The 19,264-nt window shown below is 42.2% G+C and overlaps 1 protein-coding gene across 2 annotated transcripts in view; it reads left to right on the top strand.

Moving 5' to 3' along the window:
• slc6a8 (solute carrier family 6 member 8) overlaps window positions 1-19,264 on the top strand; it is a 35,970-nt gene that overhangs the window by 6,290 nt on the left and 10,416 nt on the right. For both annotated transcript variants that reach the window (XR_006007173.1, XM_041946501.1), the window contains exons 2-8: window positions 4,619-4,750; window positions 7,954-8,221; window positions 9,577-9,709; window positions 14,596-14,730; window positions 15,124-15,227; window positions 15,626-15,750; window positions 18,229-18,341. Coding sequence is in view for 1 of the 2 variants with exons in the window: in XM_041946501.1 (XP_041802435.1) it covers window positions 4,619-4,750; window positions 7,954-8,221; window positions 9,577-9,709; window positions 14,596-14,730; window positions 15,124-15,227; window positions 15,626-15,750; window positions 18,229-18,341 (1,010 nt within the window). In the remaining variant the exon portion in view is untranslated. The remainder of the gene's footprint in view (window positions 1-4,618; window positions 4,751-7,953; window positions 8,222-9,576; window positions 9,710-14,595; window positions 14,731-15,123; window positions 15,228-15,625; window positions 15,751-18,228; window positions 18,342-19,264) is intronic.

Raw genomic sequence — 19,264 nt, 5'->3', positions numbered from 1 at the left:
CATTAAGGTTATATAATCATTTAATGTCTGGTGATATTTAAAAGTAGGCCGTCATTCACTTTGTTGACCTGGCCATGAGGTGCAGAGTCATTAGCACAGGTGAGTTAATCATTCTTTCTGTTCAGGTGTGAGTGCCAGCTGATGTGTAGGGCTGCAGGTGAAGCTAAACTCACCTAAGCTAAGCTAACATTTGGCAGAAAGTGTTTGGCAGAGGTGACGGAGGCGTTTGTCAGACAGAACCGGACCGGACTGGCCCCTGGTTCCTGTTCGTTTCCATTAAAACCACGTCAGTTTTATTACAAGAACGGGCTCACAGCATGATTCCATTGGTAACGTCAGATGTGGCTGTTGATAACTGTCCCTCTGCACACTATAGTCTGTATGTGAGAAATAAATCTTTGAATCTTAATTAAAGCTCGTTGGATCCAGCATGATGGACGACGTCCAACTGATCCTGGGTCAGCTGGCAGCTGATCAGATTGAGGCAAGCCAAATATGTTACCTACAATCCAGGACACAAACTGAAGTGACCTCCATCACTGATGATATAACCTCGTCAGCTCATTCTTTCACTGAAACAGTTCCTTCACCACAACCTTTAGTTAAAGTTGTTTTACATTTGGCAGCAGAAGCTTTTTATTTGTCTGTCTGGGATATTGTGAATTGACAATGCGACACAGCAGAGGAGCATACGGGTGCTTTTATATTGCACATTGAAATAGATCAATCAAATCAATGTGCATCCACGATCCCGTAGTTAAAACAATCCAGTTAGCTAATCCAGTACCAGTTAATATAGCCTCCTGGCACACAACCACTCGCTACAAAGACGGTAGCAGGTAAAAACGCAGTGGGATCATCAGGGTAGTGATGATGATGATGATGATGATGATGCTTGTGCTCTGTCATTAGCCCTGTCAGCCTGTCAGTATTTAGCCCACTGACTTACCCCGGATTAGCCATCTTAGCTAACTCAGTGTAGCGTTGCGGCTTAGCGGGCTAACTGCAGCAGCAGCAGCAGCTCTATTTCTGTTTCTGTCTCACTTTCATCTCTGAGCAGACCACGTGTTGGGCGTGTTAGGTGACACCGCTCAGTCCAGGCTGATGGTCCACCTGTCTCACCTGCTGCCAGCTTAATTCTTCACATTTTCACGTTTGATCATCCCGTCCTGATTCTCACTTTTCATCCTGCTCCTCTTTCATTCTGAACCATAAAGCAAAGACGCTCTTCATTTCTCATAGTTTGAAGCTTTGTGTTAAAGGTGTTCTGCTTTTTCTTCACAGCAAAATGTGTTTACATTTATTGAGCAAGTGACAAATTATGCTTATTATGTTATTATTGTGTTGTCTTATTGAGCTACCTGATACTTCCTGATCTGATCCTGATCATCTTTGCTAAAACAGCTCGGTGATTTACAGTCTTATTTTTGACCGAGCTTCAATTGTATTGTCTTTTAATGTCTCAGCCCTCAGTTGCGTCTGCAGGCATGACCCCGGTCATGTTCTGCTGCTGGTTCAGCTCGTTGCTTTGAGCACCAGTAGAAAGTGAAAGTGTCACTTTCCTCTCACTGAAGAGAAGCACATTCACGTTAACGCTGCAGCTTCATTGAATCTCTGTGGTGTTTCCACACGCTGAAATATTGCTGCATGGATCTGCAGGATATATCAGGAAATATTCTGGTCTGTTTGGAAAACTTTGTGGAATGTAGAATAAAGTTTGGAGGTGTTGAATAAAACAGGTGTGTATCTGGATGGAGCCTCTGCTGTGTGCAGCTGACTGTGATGAGGCCATAGTGCTCAGTAATCCCATCAACACTGAGTTACTGACAAGCTAACAGCATTACACCACTTAGCTCTGTGTGTGTGTGTGTGTGTGTGTGTGTGTGTGTGGATTGTTATTGAGCTGCTGACATGCCCCCCCTTCATCCTCTGTGCAGGCTAAAACAACAGAACAGTGTGTGTGTATATCAGAGCGGCAGCAGGCTAACGCTAACCGTTGTAGCTTTATTGGAGGTTGCGTCATCAGTGATGGTGCTGTGTGTGTGTGTGTGCGTGTTATATTTTCAACCTCATCGGCATCAAAACTGAGATCTATATTTATTATCGCTAAAATTAGCCTAGCTTAGCCTTTCCTCATGTCCAGAAGTCACTGTTGTGTATGTGTAGATATATTTGATATGATGTCACTTCCTGCGTCATATTCCCACACTCGCAGTGATGACTGTGACAGGTGATCACCTGATCACCTGAACATGTCGCTGTCAGAGAGGATCAGAGGATCTCAAAACTCTTCCTGTAACAGTCAGAATGAACTCAAAGCACAGTTCATGCTTTTCATCAAAGGTTTTCAGCTGCGGACATAATGTGTCTCTCTCTCCCTGTCTCCCTATCTGTCTGTCTCTGTCTCTCTGTCCCCTCTGTGTCTCTCTCTCTCTCTCTGTCTGTCTTCCTATCTGTCTCTCGCTCTCTCTCTCTCTGTCTCTGTGTCTCTCGGCTCTCTCTCTGTCCCCTCTGTGTCTCTCTCTCCCTGTCTCCCTATCTGTCTGTCTCTGTCTCTCTGTGTCTCTCTCTCTTTCTTCTTGTATAATATATAATATCTCAGTGTGTAACGGCAGCCACTCTTATGTAACTCCTGGCTCACATCATCACCCCTCCTCCCTCTCCCTCCCTCTCCCTCCCTCCATCTCTCTCTCTTTCTCTCTCTCTCTCTCCCTCCCAGTATCATTCCAGTTTGATTCCATTCATACCAGTTCCCGGTGGCACTGTGACCCAGTTACCCCCTGTTGTGTGTGTGTGTTTGTGTGTGTGTGTGTGTGTGTGTGTGTGTGTGAGAGACCCTCCATCACACCAATTAAAATACCAACGAACGGCAGAAAGAGAGAGAGAGCATTTCAAATTGTCCATTCATGTCTCTCGCCCCAGTTCAGAGTGAAGGAGAGGGTGATTCATTCATTCATTCATTCGTTTGAGAGGCAGTGAATCATCATCACACATCACAAGTGACTGTGTCATGAGACCCAGCATCAGTTATTCATCATTACAAGCAGCTGTGTGTAATTTATTTAACTGCTCTTTGTGATTTTTAATCATGTTGGGAATAAAGACGACAGGAGACTCTTTGTGTTTTCACGTCACGCCGACACAGAAACACTTTTCACGGCAAGTTCACGTCTGTAACTGTGAGATTTCTGCCAGGAAAAGAAAGACTGACTGCCATTTTAGCAATAATGGCAAATAAAATCAATAATAATTAATAATGTTGACACTGTTTCTCTTGACTGTCGACAAAATAACAAAATGCTGCTTAACAAACTAAAACAAAGGAAAAGCCCAAGAAGCATAATATGACCTCTTTAACTTAAAGCTGTTTTTTAATAAACATATAATAACATTTTCAAGTTTATTTCAGCCTTCACAGGCAGGAAGAATAAAAAGTTAGCAAAACAGCAAATAAAAACGATCAATAAAGGTGCAAATATGTCCCATTTATTCTGTTATTACTTCTATTTATTCTGTTCCTCTTAATTAATTGCCTCTTTAATGGAAAAAGACACAGTCGTTTATTCATTTTTGTCCTCAAACATTTGACTCTGAGACAACGAGGAAGAGGGTTTTGTCCTCTTTCCCTCATTCGTTCATTTCTGACTCTGTTCAGGCAGACAAAGACGGGATTAAATATGAATAAAGAGCAAAGAGAGAAAAGAGAGGAGAGACTTCATCCACTCAGCGACAGCGAGGAGACGAAGGATGATGGAGGGAGGAAGATTCACCTCCTTCCTGTTCAGTTACATAAATCTGTCGTCATGATGCTGCTGAAATAAATATGAGACCCAAATTACGAGCAGAGTCTCTGACTTCTTAAAGGCAGCCGGTGTTAAAGGACCACGCTGCTGTTTGCTGATGCTGTAGTTTATTAGCTGCAGACATTTGTTTCACGGCTCTGCTCGTCAAATCTCCCGTCAGTTTTCAGTTTTCATGAAAACCTGCAGAGTTGATCCATCATATCACAACTGAACACTTTTTTCTTTGGTTTCTTAAGTTTTCTGAATCGGAATCATTCTGTGTTGATTGTTCATTTATCTGTTGAAGATGAATCGCGGAAATAATTTCTGAGTAGTTTTACAGTAAAATCTCTCTTTTCTCCTCCAGTAAAAATATTTTTGATGACTCATCCTGAACTTTTATGATTACTTCAATGTGTCTTTAATTACATCACTGTTTTTTATTTCTTATATATAAAACAGCTCTCACCTCACTGATATGCACCTAATTCTTCCTGTCACTTGAAACCTTTTCATGAAGGCTGTTGAATCGACTGAAGTATTGTGAATAAAGGGGGTCAGACTCTGGACTAAACTCACTCTGTTAAACTCTGTGGGTTTCAAAAATGAAACTCAAATACTAGATATACTGTAATACTATGAAAAGAAAGATGAAGGATTCACGGACAAAGCCAGCCTGCTGCTGGTTAATTTACGATGTTTCAGTCTGCTCAAACCTTCATGGACCAGCTCCTGGTCCATGAAGGGATGGGAGCTCTGTCAGTGTCCATAGTGTGAGTGTTGCATTGACTTTAAAAGAGTTGTGGACTTAACCTTTAACCTGTCTCCTCCCGCAGGTGTCTTCCTGATCCCCTACCTGCTGATCGTCTTTGTCGGAGGAATCCCGATCTTCTTCCTGGAGATCGCTCTCGGACAGTTCATGAAGGCCGGCAGCATCAATGTCTGGAACATCGCTCCTCTATTTAAAGGTGCAGTACGCTTAAAAATGACTCTGACTTGTCTCTTTTAGACATCAGTTAAACTTCTGTCAGATTCCCCAGCCGATGTTTGATGCTTATTGAAATTTTTTATACATAAAAACCACTGAAACACATGAATTCTTTAAGATTAGATAAACCCATTCTTAGAAAGAACCTACATGCTGTACAGAAAGGGGAACTGCCTCCCTAAATGAGGACAAACAGGTTTTAGTTCACTCTTTGTTAACTCTCGTGTCAGCAGAACCCTGCGAGCATGCCAGGAACTTGCAGGATATATCATGATTTTGGATGCTGATCTTAACTTCCAAAACCGTCAGACTCTGGAAAGCTGGTTCATGTATTTATTATCAGAAGACTGGATCAGACTGCAATGCACTTTTAGCTTGCCTGACAAAGCAGATGTTAAATAAACTCCAGGTTATTCAGAATTCTGCAGCCAGAACGTAAACCATTTTAATTTTTAACTCTTCGGTGACTCCCGGTAAAACATTGATTTTAAAATCTTTCTTATTGTTTCTATAAATGGTTTAGCTCTTTCCTACGTCGTTGACATGCTCACTGAATACACACTCGGCAGATCCCTCAAATCATCAAATAAAGGTCTCTTCATAGTGCCTACGATTAATTCCAAATCAATAATAATAATAATGGTTATTATTATTGTTAGTCCCTTTTTTAATGTATTAGCTTTTTATCTCACATATTTTTGTCAGGTATGATCTTGTATATCTTGTATGAGTCTACACCTGTCGTATGAAACATTTGAAACTATTAGCCACTATATTAGGGTTTTCTCCAACCTTGTATGCTCTGAAGAAGAGTGGGTGTAAATTGTAGATCGTATATTGAGAACACATTCCCAATAATAGTTGCAAAAAAAAAGAGATAAATGAATGGGGGAGTGCACTGACGACCTGAAAAACCACTGCAGCATAAATCCACACAGTAAGCAGTTTGAATCACGTCAGTCTGCAAACACACAGTCAGTATCTGTCGAGGTTTATCTGGAGGTGATAATCTGTGATCCTGCTGTACGTGCCTGCAGACATGGCTGGAAAAGTACCAGCAAAACACACACTGATAAATACATGTCTCTCACACCGCCTGGTTCCTTGATATCTTCGTTAGTTCAGTAGGTGTTTGACCTCCACCTGCCGCCTTCCTCTGACCTTTACACGTCAGGTGGTGTTGACAGTGCTCCACCTTCACATTCATACAATCTGCCACAGTTAGAGGGAGCGACAGCAGTCAACATCCTGATGATTTATCTGTACCTAGAGCATCAGATGTGGAGTCATTAACATCTAAAGTGTTCATCCTCTGGAGAGCAGGAATACAGTCTCTGTGATCACTCATTTTAGATGACATAACTGATCACACAGCACAGCTGCTGTCATCAAGCTCCAAACAGTTGCTTCATTCACCTCAAATGCACAGAGCACCAGGCCTTTATTTGGAACAGTCTTATATTATAAACAGACCTTTATGTTAGCTAGAGTCCTTCCTGTTTTCTATTTGCTGTTGTTACAAACTCAACACATCTTCCATGTTTAACTGTCGTCTTGATAAATTCAGTATAACATTCCACAGCAAAACTTTTTCTCTGTTTAGCGACCTGGGGATGCTACATAGCTCCCTCATAGAAAGAGCTAATAAGCTGATAATTTTGGTTATTTTTGTTGAAATTGATTGAATGAGTTCAAGTTACGGAGGGAGCATTCATTTTAAGTTCGTTTAAGGACATAGATAGAATATTAAGAGAAAACTTCATTTTACAGCTACATGTATTACAAGCTTGTGACCCCTCAAAACCAGACACTTCCCCTCTAAACTTCTCAGATGGTTTAATTTCTTTAACTGTTTAAATTAACAAAAAAATTAGACAGGCAGAACTTTTTTTTTCTTCTTTCCGATTAATCATATGACGACCCCTCAGACTGATTTCGTGACCCTTTGGAGGGGCACACCCCTGAGGTTAGGCCCCACTGGACTAAACTAGCTAACAACGTAGTTGAACGTAGCTCCATCTGCAGCAGCTCCAACAGTAAAATGCTGCTCTTGTACTGGTCATGTGCTTATGTTACTGTGGTTGAGGACGTGGTCCTTCAAGGGCAAACTTTATGGTCGGCCTACTGCAACAAAGCACGTGGTGCTGATAACGATCTCTTTCACCTCACAGGTACTTACTCAGAGTTGAGCTGTGATTGGATGTTGCTGCTGCTCATAAACTCATAAACGTAGATGTACAGTTTGGACCCAGTAACCTCACTGGGCTCAGCTACTGGTTTACTCTCTTTTGATGGAATGAATGGTCGTAACTGATTAGCTGGTAAACCGTCAGGAGTCTAAATGTACTTTACGCAACACAAAATGTTTAGAAAATGAATAAATACTGATCATGTGTAAAACATGAGTCGTCATTTTTACTGAGGTGTTAAAAGTTTTTGGTGCAAAGGCAAAGAGAGAAGAAGTCCAAGAAGAAGAAGGTCTCATCTTGATTTGTTGAATATTAAAATGAAAGCTGGAACGTCGGTGTCCTTCTCCATGCCGACTTTAGTTTCCATAAACATGTAAACTGTGCTTCAAAATCAGCCATTTACCATTTCAAAACATGCAAAATAAGAGGCTGCCCAACCGAACCAGACCCGGAGAAGCTTGTACTTATAACCTGTGAAATATTGACTGTGATAATGGCTTTGACTCTGGCCTGCTTTTAACACTGCACATTGCGCCTGTCGGGCTTCCTGTCTGCATTACAACAGACTTTAAGGCTCCTCTGCTGGTCTGTAAAGCTTTAATGCTCCATCTTATATGTTCAAGCTGCTTAAAAGCTATGAGCCGGTCAGTCCTCTCGGCTCATCTCACCCTCATCGTCTTGCTGAACACAGAGTCAGTTCAAAGTGTGGAGAAGCTTTTTGTGCTCCTGGTTTGTGGATCGGCCTCCGGAGGTCCTGAGGTCCTCTTCTGTTGCCTGTCAGTAACCTGAAATACATGTTTTATAACTGAATAATCTATATGTGAGTCATCCTGTATGCTTGTTGTGAATGGATTTTGTCATGATTGTCAGTGTTGTTATCATTATTAGCATTCTGCTAATTTTCTCCTCCTCTTCTCTCCTGTTGGCTGTCTGGATTTTCATCTTAATGTTAAGTGATCTCACCCTGTGCTCTGCTCCTCCTCCTCTTCCTCAGGCCTGGGTTATGCCTCCATGGTGATCGTGTTTTTCTGCAACACCTACTACATCATGGTGCTGGCCTGGGGCTTCTACTACCTGATCAAGTCCTTTAACAGCGTCCTGCCCTGGTCCACCTGTGATAACGAATGGAACACGCCCAGCTGCATCGAGATCTTTCGTCACCAGGACTGTGCTAACGGCAGCCTCGCTAACGCTACCATCAGCGGCAATATGACCTGCGCCGAACTGGCTAACGCGCGATCACCCATCATCGAGTTCTGGGAGTGAGTTCTGGTTACTGGGTCATGCTGTGTTCCCCATATTTATATGGCACATAATGAGAACATAACTAACGGTCTCAAGTAAGGTTCTAGATTGCCTTGGTTACCATAGTCACAAGGGCCCATGTGGGGTATTTAGAGAGCACCACCTTTCCACTGTTTGAGCAGCATTTGATATAAGCTACAGTGACCAGCTGATTTGTGAGGTGCTGTTCTGCATGCTGTAATTTATGGGAAGTAGTTGAATAAGATGGAACATCCAGATTTAGGGTGAATGAAATTAAAAGTGTGTTGAAGCTGCAGTTCTTCTAATGGCCACTAGTGCTCTGTAGCTAATCCCACCTGTTTTACATCATATTTAGGCTTAAATACAGCTACGTGTATTTCTACTGCAAATTTTGGGATGTGTTTTTTTTTTTTGATTGACACGTGTCTCAGCCTATTACAGTCTGTAGTAAATACGAACAGGACCTTCCTGCTGCATCGAGGCCGTGTTGTCATGACAGGCTTTTAACACAATGAGGAGTTAACGAGGTGACAATTCAATTTAGAGTGAAGTCAGCAGTTTTCTGCCTCCGAGGAGAACAGGGAGGAGGTCAAATCAGGACACGACAGGTGATTGTAAAAGAGTGTACGCCAATAAAAGAGTTAGTGACTGAATAAAGGAATATAATGCTCTTTTTGTCTCCCTGTTCTGACATGCACACATGAAGTGCTGCCACTCAGGACCACAAACAGTCATATTACTACAGTATTACTGGTGTCTTGTTGGTTTTATCGATGCTGCTGCTGTTGTTGGTGTCTTTGTGCAGGACTGGTCGGTCTAGTCTGGTTTGGTCACTGTTAACCTTGAACAACTGTGATGCACATTAAGATTTGGGGAAATGTTGTAGTGTAGTATGTGTGTGTGTGTGTGTGTGTGTGTGTGTGTGTGTAAGATGTGATATCGCAATAGGAAGCAGAGGCCAACGGCATTCTCGTAGTCAAAGTGAGCCACTTCCCATCAAAATGTCTGCACACGTCCCTGTTTCAAACTGTAACACTGAAAAAAAAGATGTACTACTTCAATAACCGAAGCATGATTTCAAGAAAGAAAACATCCTGAAAACATAATGAGATGTTCATCAGCCAACTTTAGACATTCTGATAGGTGGATTTTTTTAACTTTGCACAGAGCCGGCGAGCTGTTGCCCCCTGCTTCCAGTGTTTATGCTAAGCTAACATGAGGTCGATGTCGATCTCAACATGTCACTCTCTGAGAGAAAGTCAGTCGGAGAGTTTCCCGGCTACTGTTCCTCTTCGTGAAGCTGATGTTTGATTTGGATTGACGGAGCTGTGGTCCTCGTCTCTCTGTGCAGGAACAAGGTGTTGAACATCTCTTCTGGTCTGGATGAAGTCGGACAGTTTAACTGGGAGCTCATGTTGTGTCTGATGGCCGTCTGGGTTTTGGTTTACTTCTGTGTCTGGAAGGGAGTCAAATCCACCGGGAAGGTAACACATTCACTTCATTTACTGACCCTTACCTTTTGCATGCTGGTATGCTAATATTACTAATACCACTATACGTATGTATTATTGATAAATGTATTAATATTGGGTATGGAATATGAGCACGTAATAAATGTATTGATGGATCTGATGCTTGTCTTTTCAACCATTTGGGGTCATTTTTAAAAGAATAGAAATGTAATCTTCCTGCTGTCAAAGCACTCTGACCTTCAACAGCAGCATAACTTTAGCCTCTGATAATTAGAAACAGTCAATTTGTGTTAATGAAACAAAGTCTTAGAGCTAAACTCATCTAGTCAGAGTCAGATTTGTATGTGTCATAACAGTGTTGGTGTTTATTCAGGTCTGTGTCCCGATAACGTGGCATATGTTTGGATAGATTAATACTCGACGGTTCAAAAAGAGCAGCGCGTCATGACAATAATGCAGCTACAACGTTTGAGAGATTAGACAACTGAAAACTATTCTAATTTATTTATCTTATAAGCATTATTATTATAAGAGCTGAGTCCCCACAGCTCGTGGTCGTGAACAGATCTGTGTCCCCACAGTACTTTAAATCACACTGACTGTCAGTTAGTGACAGCTGGGTCGTTACAGTCAATTACATAACAGCGCTGAAGGTCAGAGGTCACGCCGCACGGCTACATCATGTCAATAAGAAGGAAAATGTAAACCAAACAGTGCTGAGGTCGTTAGTTTGTAGTTTCTGTTTTCTTTTAGACATTTTTGCGTTTTTTCAGCTGCATGTAGTATGTAGTAAGTACATGTAGTACTTATTTAAATTCAAACAATTATTTTTTACTAAACCGAGTAGATTTGATGCGTAAACCAAACCAAACAGCAGCTGGTCATTAATCCACATCTATTATTGTTAGCATGACAACGAAGGTCACCTGACCATGATGGCAGCTCCGCCCTTTCCTGCATGCTGGCGGCGTTCAATGGCACGTGAAAAGCTTACAATGCGTGACATGACACTTGAAAGTGGCGTGCTGTTTGCGCGCCATCACACGAGTCCTCGATGCGTTTGGTACAAAGATCCATCACGTGTGGTCGGACAGATTTGAGGTGTTTGGAAAGCAGATTTTTTTTTTGCTGCTTCTTACAGTTTTCACAAAAACTGTTGGACTGTTCCTTTAAAACTGCATCCTTCAAACAGTTGTGATTCACTGTGCGTGCGTGCGTGCGTGTGTGCATGTGTTTGTGTGGCGTGCAGGTATGCCTCATTGGCTCGTGGTGATGAGACCCGTACACACTACTGTCACATGGCAGGCTAAGTGTTGCCATGACTACGACAGGGGGTGGGGTGAGGGGCAGTGGGAGCTGTGAGGTGGCAGAATGTGATTGGTTGTCGTGCGGGAGGGCAGCTTGCCTGCAGTGGGACGTGACTGAGAGGCACAGAGAGAAATGCCCGTGTACTGTACTGAATGTAAACTGTGTTATTGTTGCTGTGGATGCGTGTGGTCTCCAGCAGGGACCGAACTGGACACATGGACACTGGAACTCGTTCATCCTGAGGGACTTTTTGCTCGATGCTTATCATAGCGAGAGATGTCCCGAGCAGATCATAAGCATCAGCATTACAGTCGAATCCTTTCTCTGCTTCGCTCTTTTTCACCACGGTCGGCTCGTCGGTGCAGCATTTGACGGTTATTATTCTGCTAAAGAATGCAGATACCTACACATGTGCTGCACACGGGCCAACACACCCTGAGTGCACTCAGCTGCCTGTGTGAGGCTTTCTGCTGAAGGCACTTTGATGACTGTGAATCAGAGCTTTGTCACGGAAGGAACTAATATTATTGAAATAAACTCGCATCGCAATCAAGTCTTTACTTGTCAACTGAAAAGCCGTGCCCAAATTCCATACCGCATACTACTACCACTAATTATAATAATAATAATACTAATTTTGTTTGTGTCACACCTCTCAGCAAGGAAATGCAGCTCAAAGTGTTTGACAACAAAGAAATCACAGGCAGCAAAGGCTGCAGCCCTGAGGTTCTTCCAGCTGCTGGAAACCTCCAACAAACAGCAGCAGATGACCACAGTGTCAAAGAGGAGGACCTAAAACCGGTTCTAAATGTTACAGGAAGCCAGAGCAGAGCAGCTAAAGCTGGACTGATGTGCTCTCTCCTCTTGGTCCTGGTTCATAGTCGAGCTGCAGAGTTTTGAATGAGCTGAAGTCTCTCAGTGTTTTTCTTCTGGAGGTCAGCACATAATGTGTTACAGTAATCCAGTCAGCCTGAAATAAAGGCATGAATCAGTTTTTCAGCTTTTTTTTTTTATTTAAAAATGGTCGAACTTTAACTGCTTCTAAAGTGGAGAGATGAAGTTTTCCCAGATTATTAAACAGCATTTCTCTTTTTGTTTTCGGGCTGAGTAGGATTCAGTTTTGTCCTCATTTAACTTGAAGAAATTGTTGCTCATCCATCGATTTAATGTCAACAGACAGTCAGTAATGGAGTCTGTAGCTGCAGCATCACCTGGTTCAGCACAGATATACAGTTGTGTGTCGTCTGCATAACTATGGAAACATATTGTGCTCTCTAATGACGCCACTCATTGGCAGCACGTATAGTGATGACAGTAATGGACCAATCAGCTGCCTGCAACCCCAAAAGCAGCAACACTTCCTCTAATTGAGCTTATTTTATGATTAAAGGACGATGCAGGTTCTTCACTGTCTGATGAAGTGTTGGACGGGTGATGTTTCAGCCAGCTTTCATGCTCGTGGTGTGATTAGGGTTCCCTGGCTTTAACATAGCCTTATCACACCTTTTTGTCATTCAGAGTCAGTTGTTTGTACCTGTTTAGCAGCGAGAGTTCAGGTGGTGGAGCGAGCGTTGATGCACGATACCAAACCGAGTCCTGGCTGGGGTGGATGCTCTCGGTCTGGTGCGGGGGGTCATCAGGGGAGGCTGGTTTGGTAGCCTCACCAGCTGATCCAAAGGCGCGAGGACACGTCCAGGGCAGCGTGTCAGCCAAATCTGTGCCAGGATGCTCCACAGCTGAACTAATCCGTCTATAACCGTCCAGCGGCTGCTGCAGAGTCGACGACGTATCTGACGCAGCGTTTCAAGCTGTGCAGTTCTCTCAGTCAGCCGCTCACAGATGTCACCGTGTTCTCCGCCCTGATCGCAGGTTTCCTGTCAGACTCAGCAAAGAGGCTGTTTGGAGGCTACGCTCGCACGGTACCGGGAAATATTAGAAGTGATCAAAAATATGGTGGCAGCCCTTTGTTTCATTCATCAATTTAAGTCTCTGGGGTTTATAACTATTCAGGATCCACTTTCTGAAGCTTTTGACAGAAATAAACAACGACATCAACAAAAGAATGTGGGAAAAGCGGAGAGTGAACAGGAAGTAGAAGTGTATACATGATGAACGACATACTGTCTACTTCTTTAGTACTTTTTTTTTATAGTAAACTGAGCCAGTTTGTATAGTAATCATTACATTTATTATTCTATATAAGTTTATTATCATTATATTACTCAGGAATTTGGGCCCTGCAGGCTGTGTGTGTGTGTGCGTGCGCGTGTGTGTGTGTGTGTGTGTGTGTGTGTGTGTGTGTGTGTGTGTGTGTGTGTGTGTGTATGTGTGTGTGTTTCTGGCCTCAGTATGAATCCAGCAGAGTTCACACGGCTCTCAGTACCAACAGAAACAGTTTTTTATTGTTGGTCATCAGCAGGAGGCTGAAAGCTGAGTGTCAGATCAGAGCAGGGCGAGAGAGCCTGAGACACACTGGGAAAGAGAGAGAGAGAGCGATGGATTCCCATAATAATGGTAATCCAACAAAAGAAAAGGCTATGTAGTAGCAAAGTACATACAAGCTGCGTTTCCATTACAGTTGTTCGCAAAATAAAAGCGATATTGCTGAAATTTCGGCAACGTTCAGATGCTACTTGCAGGTGTTTCCATTGAACAGTGTTTTGCAGAACCAGCCAAAATTCTCATAAATTCTCGGACGTCCCGCGAGATTTCATTTTGAGGAAGATGGGAGAAAGTGTTATGGGTCTGCTGACCTCGGTAACATGTAAATGCAAAAAAAGTGTTTCCATTACACTTTTATATCGACACGTCTGAAAAACCACCTCATGAGAGCGTAAAAATGTTTTAGCGATATTTTGCGATATTTATCGCATTTCTAGGGGCCATGGAAGCGCAGCTACAGATATACTGCATATAGAAAGATGATTAACCAGTGTAAAGCAGGTGGTGCGCGTGTGCGTGCGTGCGTGTGTGAGAGTCTCAGCAGGTCTCGTCTCCTGGTGTTTCCTCAGATCAGGTTCATGCTTGTTGTCTTTACCTGGTTCTCACAGACAGTTAAAGGACCAGCTGCTGTTCTTTCATGTTACCTGCTGATCAGGTCGTGGGTGGAGGTTCAGTGTCAGTGGTGGAGGTGTAACCACTGCTGGTTTGTTCAGAGCTTTATTATTTATTTATTTTTTAATGTATTTTTGTGATTTGTCGCTGCTGCAGTTTCAGACTGTCATAAACACCACTGTCGTTGTGGACACATTTCATATGATCACATGACTTATGATCAAACACCAGCAGGTAGACAGTTTTGCTAACAGCCAAACGTACCATCAGCCCAAGACTTAGCACGCCAGCTAAAAGGCTCCATACAGCTTAAACCTGACCTGCAACCAATCAGGTCGTTGCTTTCAGAGACTCTGGGCCATCTGATCTGAAATATTCTCAGAGGAGGTCCAGGGGCTGAAAATCTGCAGCTAGACTTACAAAGTAGCCTGAAATAGAAATATCCAAGCAAAGTACAAGTACCTCAAAATTTAACTTAAGTATGAGTACATTTACTTCCATCCCGCCGCTGACACGGTCCTTTGTATGCGTTTCAGATTGTGTACTTCACAGCCACCTTCCCCTACGTGGTCCTCATCATCCTGCTGGTCAGAGGAGTCACACTTCCTGGAGCCTACGACGGCATCATGTACTACATCAAACCTGATTGGTCCAAACTGGAGGAGGCTCAGGTACTGCTGTGATGTCCTTCAGTGAGAGTGTTGGAATCTGTCCTCAACCTGACTCACTTTAACAGTAGTCACAACATGCTGCCTGGCAGGCAGAGTTCAGGGTAAAATAGAATCCCACTGTCAAACAAACACACTAAAAACAAAACTGATAAAGAAATAGATCAAACGGGCCTGATGCAGCTCACCTGAGCTGGTCCACCTGACGCCTCTTTGTCCCTGATGACCAATCAGAGAGCCTTGAGCTTATTTGGTTTTGTCCTCTCTCTCCAGTATCGTTTCTGTCTGTCTCTCCGTCCCAGCGTGAGAGAAGACGTTTGAGTTTAAAACATCAAAAGATGCTGAGCAGCGAACAGATCACACACCTGTGACCTTTGACCTCTGGCCTCTTTTCAGGTGTGGATTGACGCTGGAACGCAGATCTTCTTCTCCTACGCCATCGGGCTGGGAGCTCTGACCGCTCTGGGCAGCTACAACCGCTTCAACAACGACTGCTACAAGTACGACACACAGAGCACACACGCATGCATGCACACACACACACACACACACACATTCACACACTTTATGTTACTCACATTGTCGACACTGTACATGAACTTCCTCTTTACAAATGGCTGTGATTGGCTGGACGCCCGTTCAGTCAGTCTAACTAAACCAGCAGGTTTTCATGCACGGAGTCTCTGAAGTCCTGTTATTCTAGAATTTAGTTTTGTTTGATCAGCGACTACCTGACTGGAGGGTGATGGAATGATGTTCCTGTAAAAGCACAGGTGTGACACACCTGTTCCAGATGTAAAGATGAGCTTTTTAAGTATTTAGCTCTTGTGATAGCAACAGAAAAGCATGTTATTTCTGAAAGTGGACTGATTTTCCTCCTGTCTGTCCTCTCCTGCAGAGATGCCTTCGTCTTGGCTCTAATCAACAGTGGAACCAGTTTCTTTGCTGGTTTCGTTGTGTTTTCTATTCTGGGCTTCATGGCTGCTGAGCAGGGAGTCGACATCTCGCAGGTCGCTGAATCAGGTAAAGAGCCCAGCTGTTCCTCTTTCTTACATGAAAGACTCCGCTGCTGTGCAGGAACTTTAATGAAGATATTATTATTATTATTATTATTATTAGTCAATGTCTGACATACACACAGCTGACATCACATCACCAGCTCAGAGAGCAGTTGTGGCTAAAATGTTAGCATATTAGCATGAAGCTGCTACTGTCCGCTCTGGTCTGAAGGGACCCATTGTCTCAAAAATAACTCCCGCCTAGTTTCCAAGCGAGGAACCAAAGGTTGACAGAAATAGTCGCAGTGAGTGACATCATGAATGGAGATTCATCACCATCTCTGCAGCTCCACTGAGTTCTTCAGCCTTGTTTAGCTCTTAGCTTTGGTTTTACGCCACATCTGCTGTCTGGTTCAGTCTCGGTGTTTCTGTCTTCTACCTGCCGAGCAGCGAACAGCAGACAGACTCAGCTGGAGGAGACCAAAAACAGAGCTAAAAGAGAGAGAATACTGGACTGACATTCATCAGGTGACACAAACGTGATCATGAATCATCAGTGATCATGTTGTTCTGTGTCTGCTGGATGTAGCAGTCGGCAGCTGGTTGCTAACATGTTAGCTACAACTGCTTTATAAGGTGATAATGTGTCAGATGTTCAGCTGTAAACATCTGACAATCGCCTATGTGAAAACATCAGCAAGCAGCATGAACTGTAACAAAGTACATGTACTTAAGTACGAGTTATAGGTACTTCTACTGTACTTTAGTATTCCCTGGCTCCACAGTTAAACACTTTGGATACTTACAGTACATTTTGCTGGTAATACTTGTGATAGTGCAACTTGTACTGAAGCAAAGGATGAGAATTAATCTTCCACTTGGACTGCTGGATTCAGCTGTGTGTGTGTGTGTGTGTGTGTGTGTGTGTGTGTGTTTGTGTGCAGTTCAGTGTGTACAGTCATTAGCCAACTGTATGTTTATGAATAGCTCTGAAGCCCATGACGTGACATCAGAAACACACACGGTTATATTTAGGTTGTGGGCAGAAGGCAGCATGCTGCAGCGCTCTCAGTGCCTCATTGTACATTTCTGTTTCTGTTCTGAGAGATGTGCCTCTACCTCCACACTTTCATTCACAGGGAGGGAAGGTTTGAATTATTTGCCATGATAATGAGGCATGACGACAGTGTTTGTACATCAGACTGCTCACTGAAGTGTGCAGGGATCATTTGCTGAAAGGCTTGGATGCTCAGATGTGTTTTTGTTATAAAGCAGTATAAGTGCTCCTCTGATAGCGATTATATATATCGTGTGTGTGTGTGTGTGTGAGAGAGAGAGAGGGTGAATGAAAGTGGCAGCAGTTGCTTCAGTGTGAAGACATGAATCTTTTTATTCTAATCTCGCTGCAAAAAGAACAAAAAACAAATCCAATTTACTTTTAATCCTGTCTGACAAGTTTACAATGGTTTAAAGTGTTAGCATCACTTCGTGTGTGTGTGTGTGCAGTATTAACTGAGGGATTATTTAAGCAGGCCTTTTCACCTCCTGACATGTGACTCATCTGTATTTCATGAGGCTCAGCTCTGAAACACCGAGTGTGCAGTGAATCCCGTCCTGCTGTGGCTGCTGCTCTTGAAGCCGCAGTAAACCTGTCAGTCAGGATTCACACTGAATTTGATTTGCAAAATGTGGATCTGACCGCAGCTGATTGGATGAGACACCTGCCAATCAAGACAAACATGCCCACAACATACCCCTTTCTTAAAAGTCCCAGTCTGTGCATTTTTAACCAGCTAAATTAAAAGTGCATTTACACACACTACATAACTTTTTAAGTAAAAATAAAATAGCTGGCCCGCATGTTGATAATTCACATCTGGATTACAGATTATGAATAATTATCTTCTTACTGTTGTTGTTTGCATTATATAAATCTGATGTTCTCAAGATGTCTAAAAGGAAGTAACAATGTATGTTACAACATTGTGTTTACTCTTTTGTGTGACCTTTACCTCTCAGGTAACTAAAAATCCTTCCAATTGTAAAGAAAATCACTCTTTGGCTGAAGTGTTCACATTAAGATCGTCACTTTATTCATTCATCCAGCGTTTATTAGGCTGGTTCAGTGAGACTCTTTTGCGTGGGTGTTCATGTACACAGGACAAAAATAAATCATTTAGACTAACATTAACATTTACAAAACTGCAAATTAGGGTAAGAGGAAAACAATGACAAAGGGTATAAAAGGGCAACATTAAATAAAATCTAAACACAATATGGGATAAAAATATAAACATTGCAATATTTGAAGAAGTCACAAGCCAAAACAGTTGGAACTGCAAATCTTTATTGAGAAAATAAATGAACTCAAGCAGAATTTTTTGTGGGAAAAAAAAGAAAAGAAAATGACTTCAAACTTGAAGTGTGACTTGAACTTGAACCAGTGTTGTTGTATATTAAAAATCTAACAAGTGTGTGTTGTCTGCCTCTGTGTGTGTTTCAGGTCCAGGTCTGGCCTTCATTGCATATCCAAAAGCAGTTAGTCTGATGCCGGTTGCTCCTCTTTGGGCGGCGCTCTTCTTCTTCATGCTTCTGCTGCTGGGATTGGACAGTCAGGTGACCAACACTCCTGCTCATCATATATGGAATATAATATTACCTTCACTTTTTAGGTTCCTTCCAGGCAGCCATAGGTTTCATTTAATTTCTATCACAACTCAACTTGCAGAGACTTTTAACAATCCATCAAGGTTGGTCAAGTCAGTCAGTTTATTCAGCTTTTTTATTTTGTCAAAGTGACATTATCCTCATGTGGCAACGTGCTTGAGTTTGACAAAAAACTGAGAGTGACTCAATGTTGACGATGATCATCTATCAATGAGTAGTTGCACCACCAGAGTCATTATGTTGGCACACATATATTTGCATAAATATTTGCATTATTCATATAGTCTAAAGTATGTAATAAAGCTTTTCATTATAAAATATGCCATCGTACAGAAAAAAAGCCAAAGCATGTTGTAATATACTATTTGATAGGAAAATGTAACATACCATAGATGGTAGTAGTACAATAGGACAGTACAATGCAAAAACTGTCAAAGTATAGTATGTCATAGTAAACTACAATATAAAGTAGCGTGCTACAGCAAAATGAGACATATGATAGTATGTCATAGTAAATTAACCAGTAGAAAAAAATGCATGCCATAGTATGGTATTGGAGGGTAAAGTATGCTATAGTATAGTATTTGATAGAAAAGTATTCCAGGATACAATATTTGATACTAAAGTAAGCCATAGTAAAGTATTTCATAGTTAAGGATGCCATAATATAGTATGTTTATACTAAAGTATACCATAATGTAGTATTTCATAGTCAAGTATGCCATAGTATAGTATTTGATACTTAAGTATGCCATAATGTTGTATTTAATAGTTAAGTATGCCATAGTGTAGTATTTGATTCTAAAATATTCCATAGTACAGTATTTGATACCTAAGTATGTCATAATATAGTATTTCATAGTTAAGTAAGC

The sequence above is a fragment of the Chelmon rostratus genome, chromosome 10 (assembly GCF_017976325.1).
Source record: "Chelmon rostratus isolate fCheRos1 chromosome 10, fCheRos1.pri, whole genome shotgun sequence".
NCBI lineage: Eukaryota > Metazoa > Chordata > Actinopteri > Chaetodontiformes > Chaetodontidae > Chelmon > Chelmon rostratus.
Note: the sequence above shows the minus strand (reverse complement) of the source record. Positions and strands in the feature narration are given on the sequence as shown.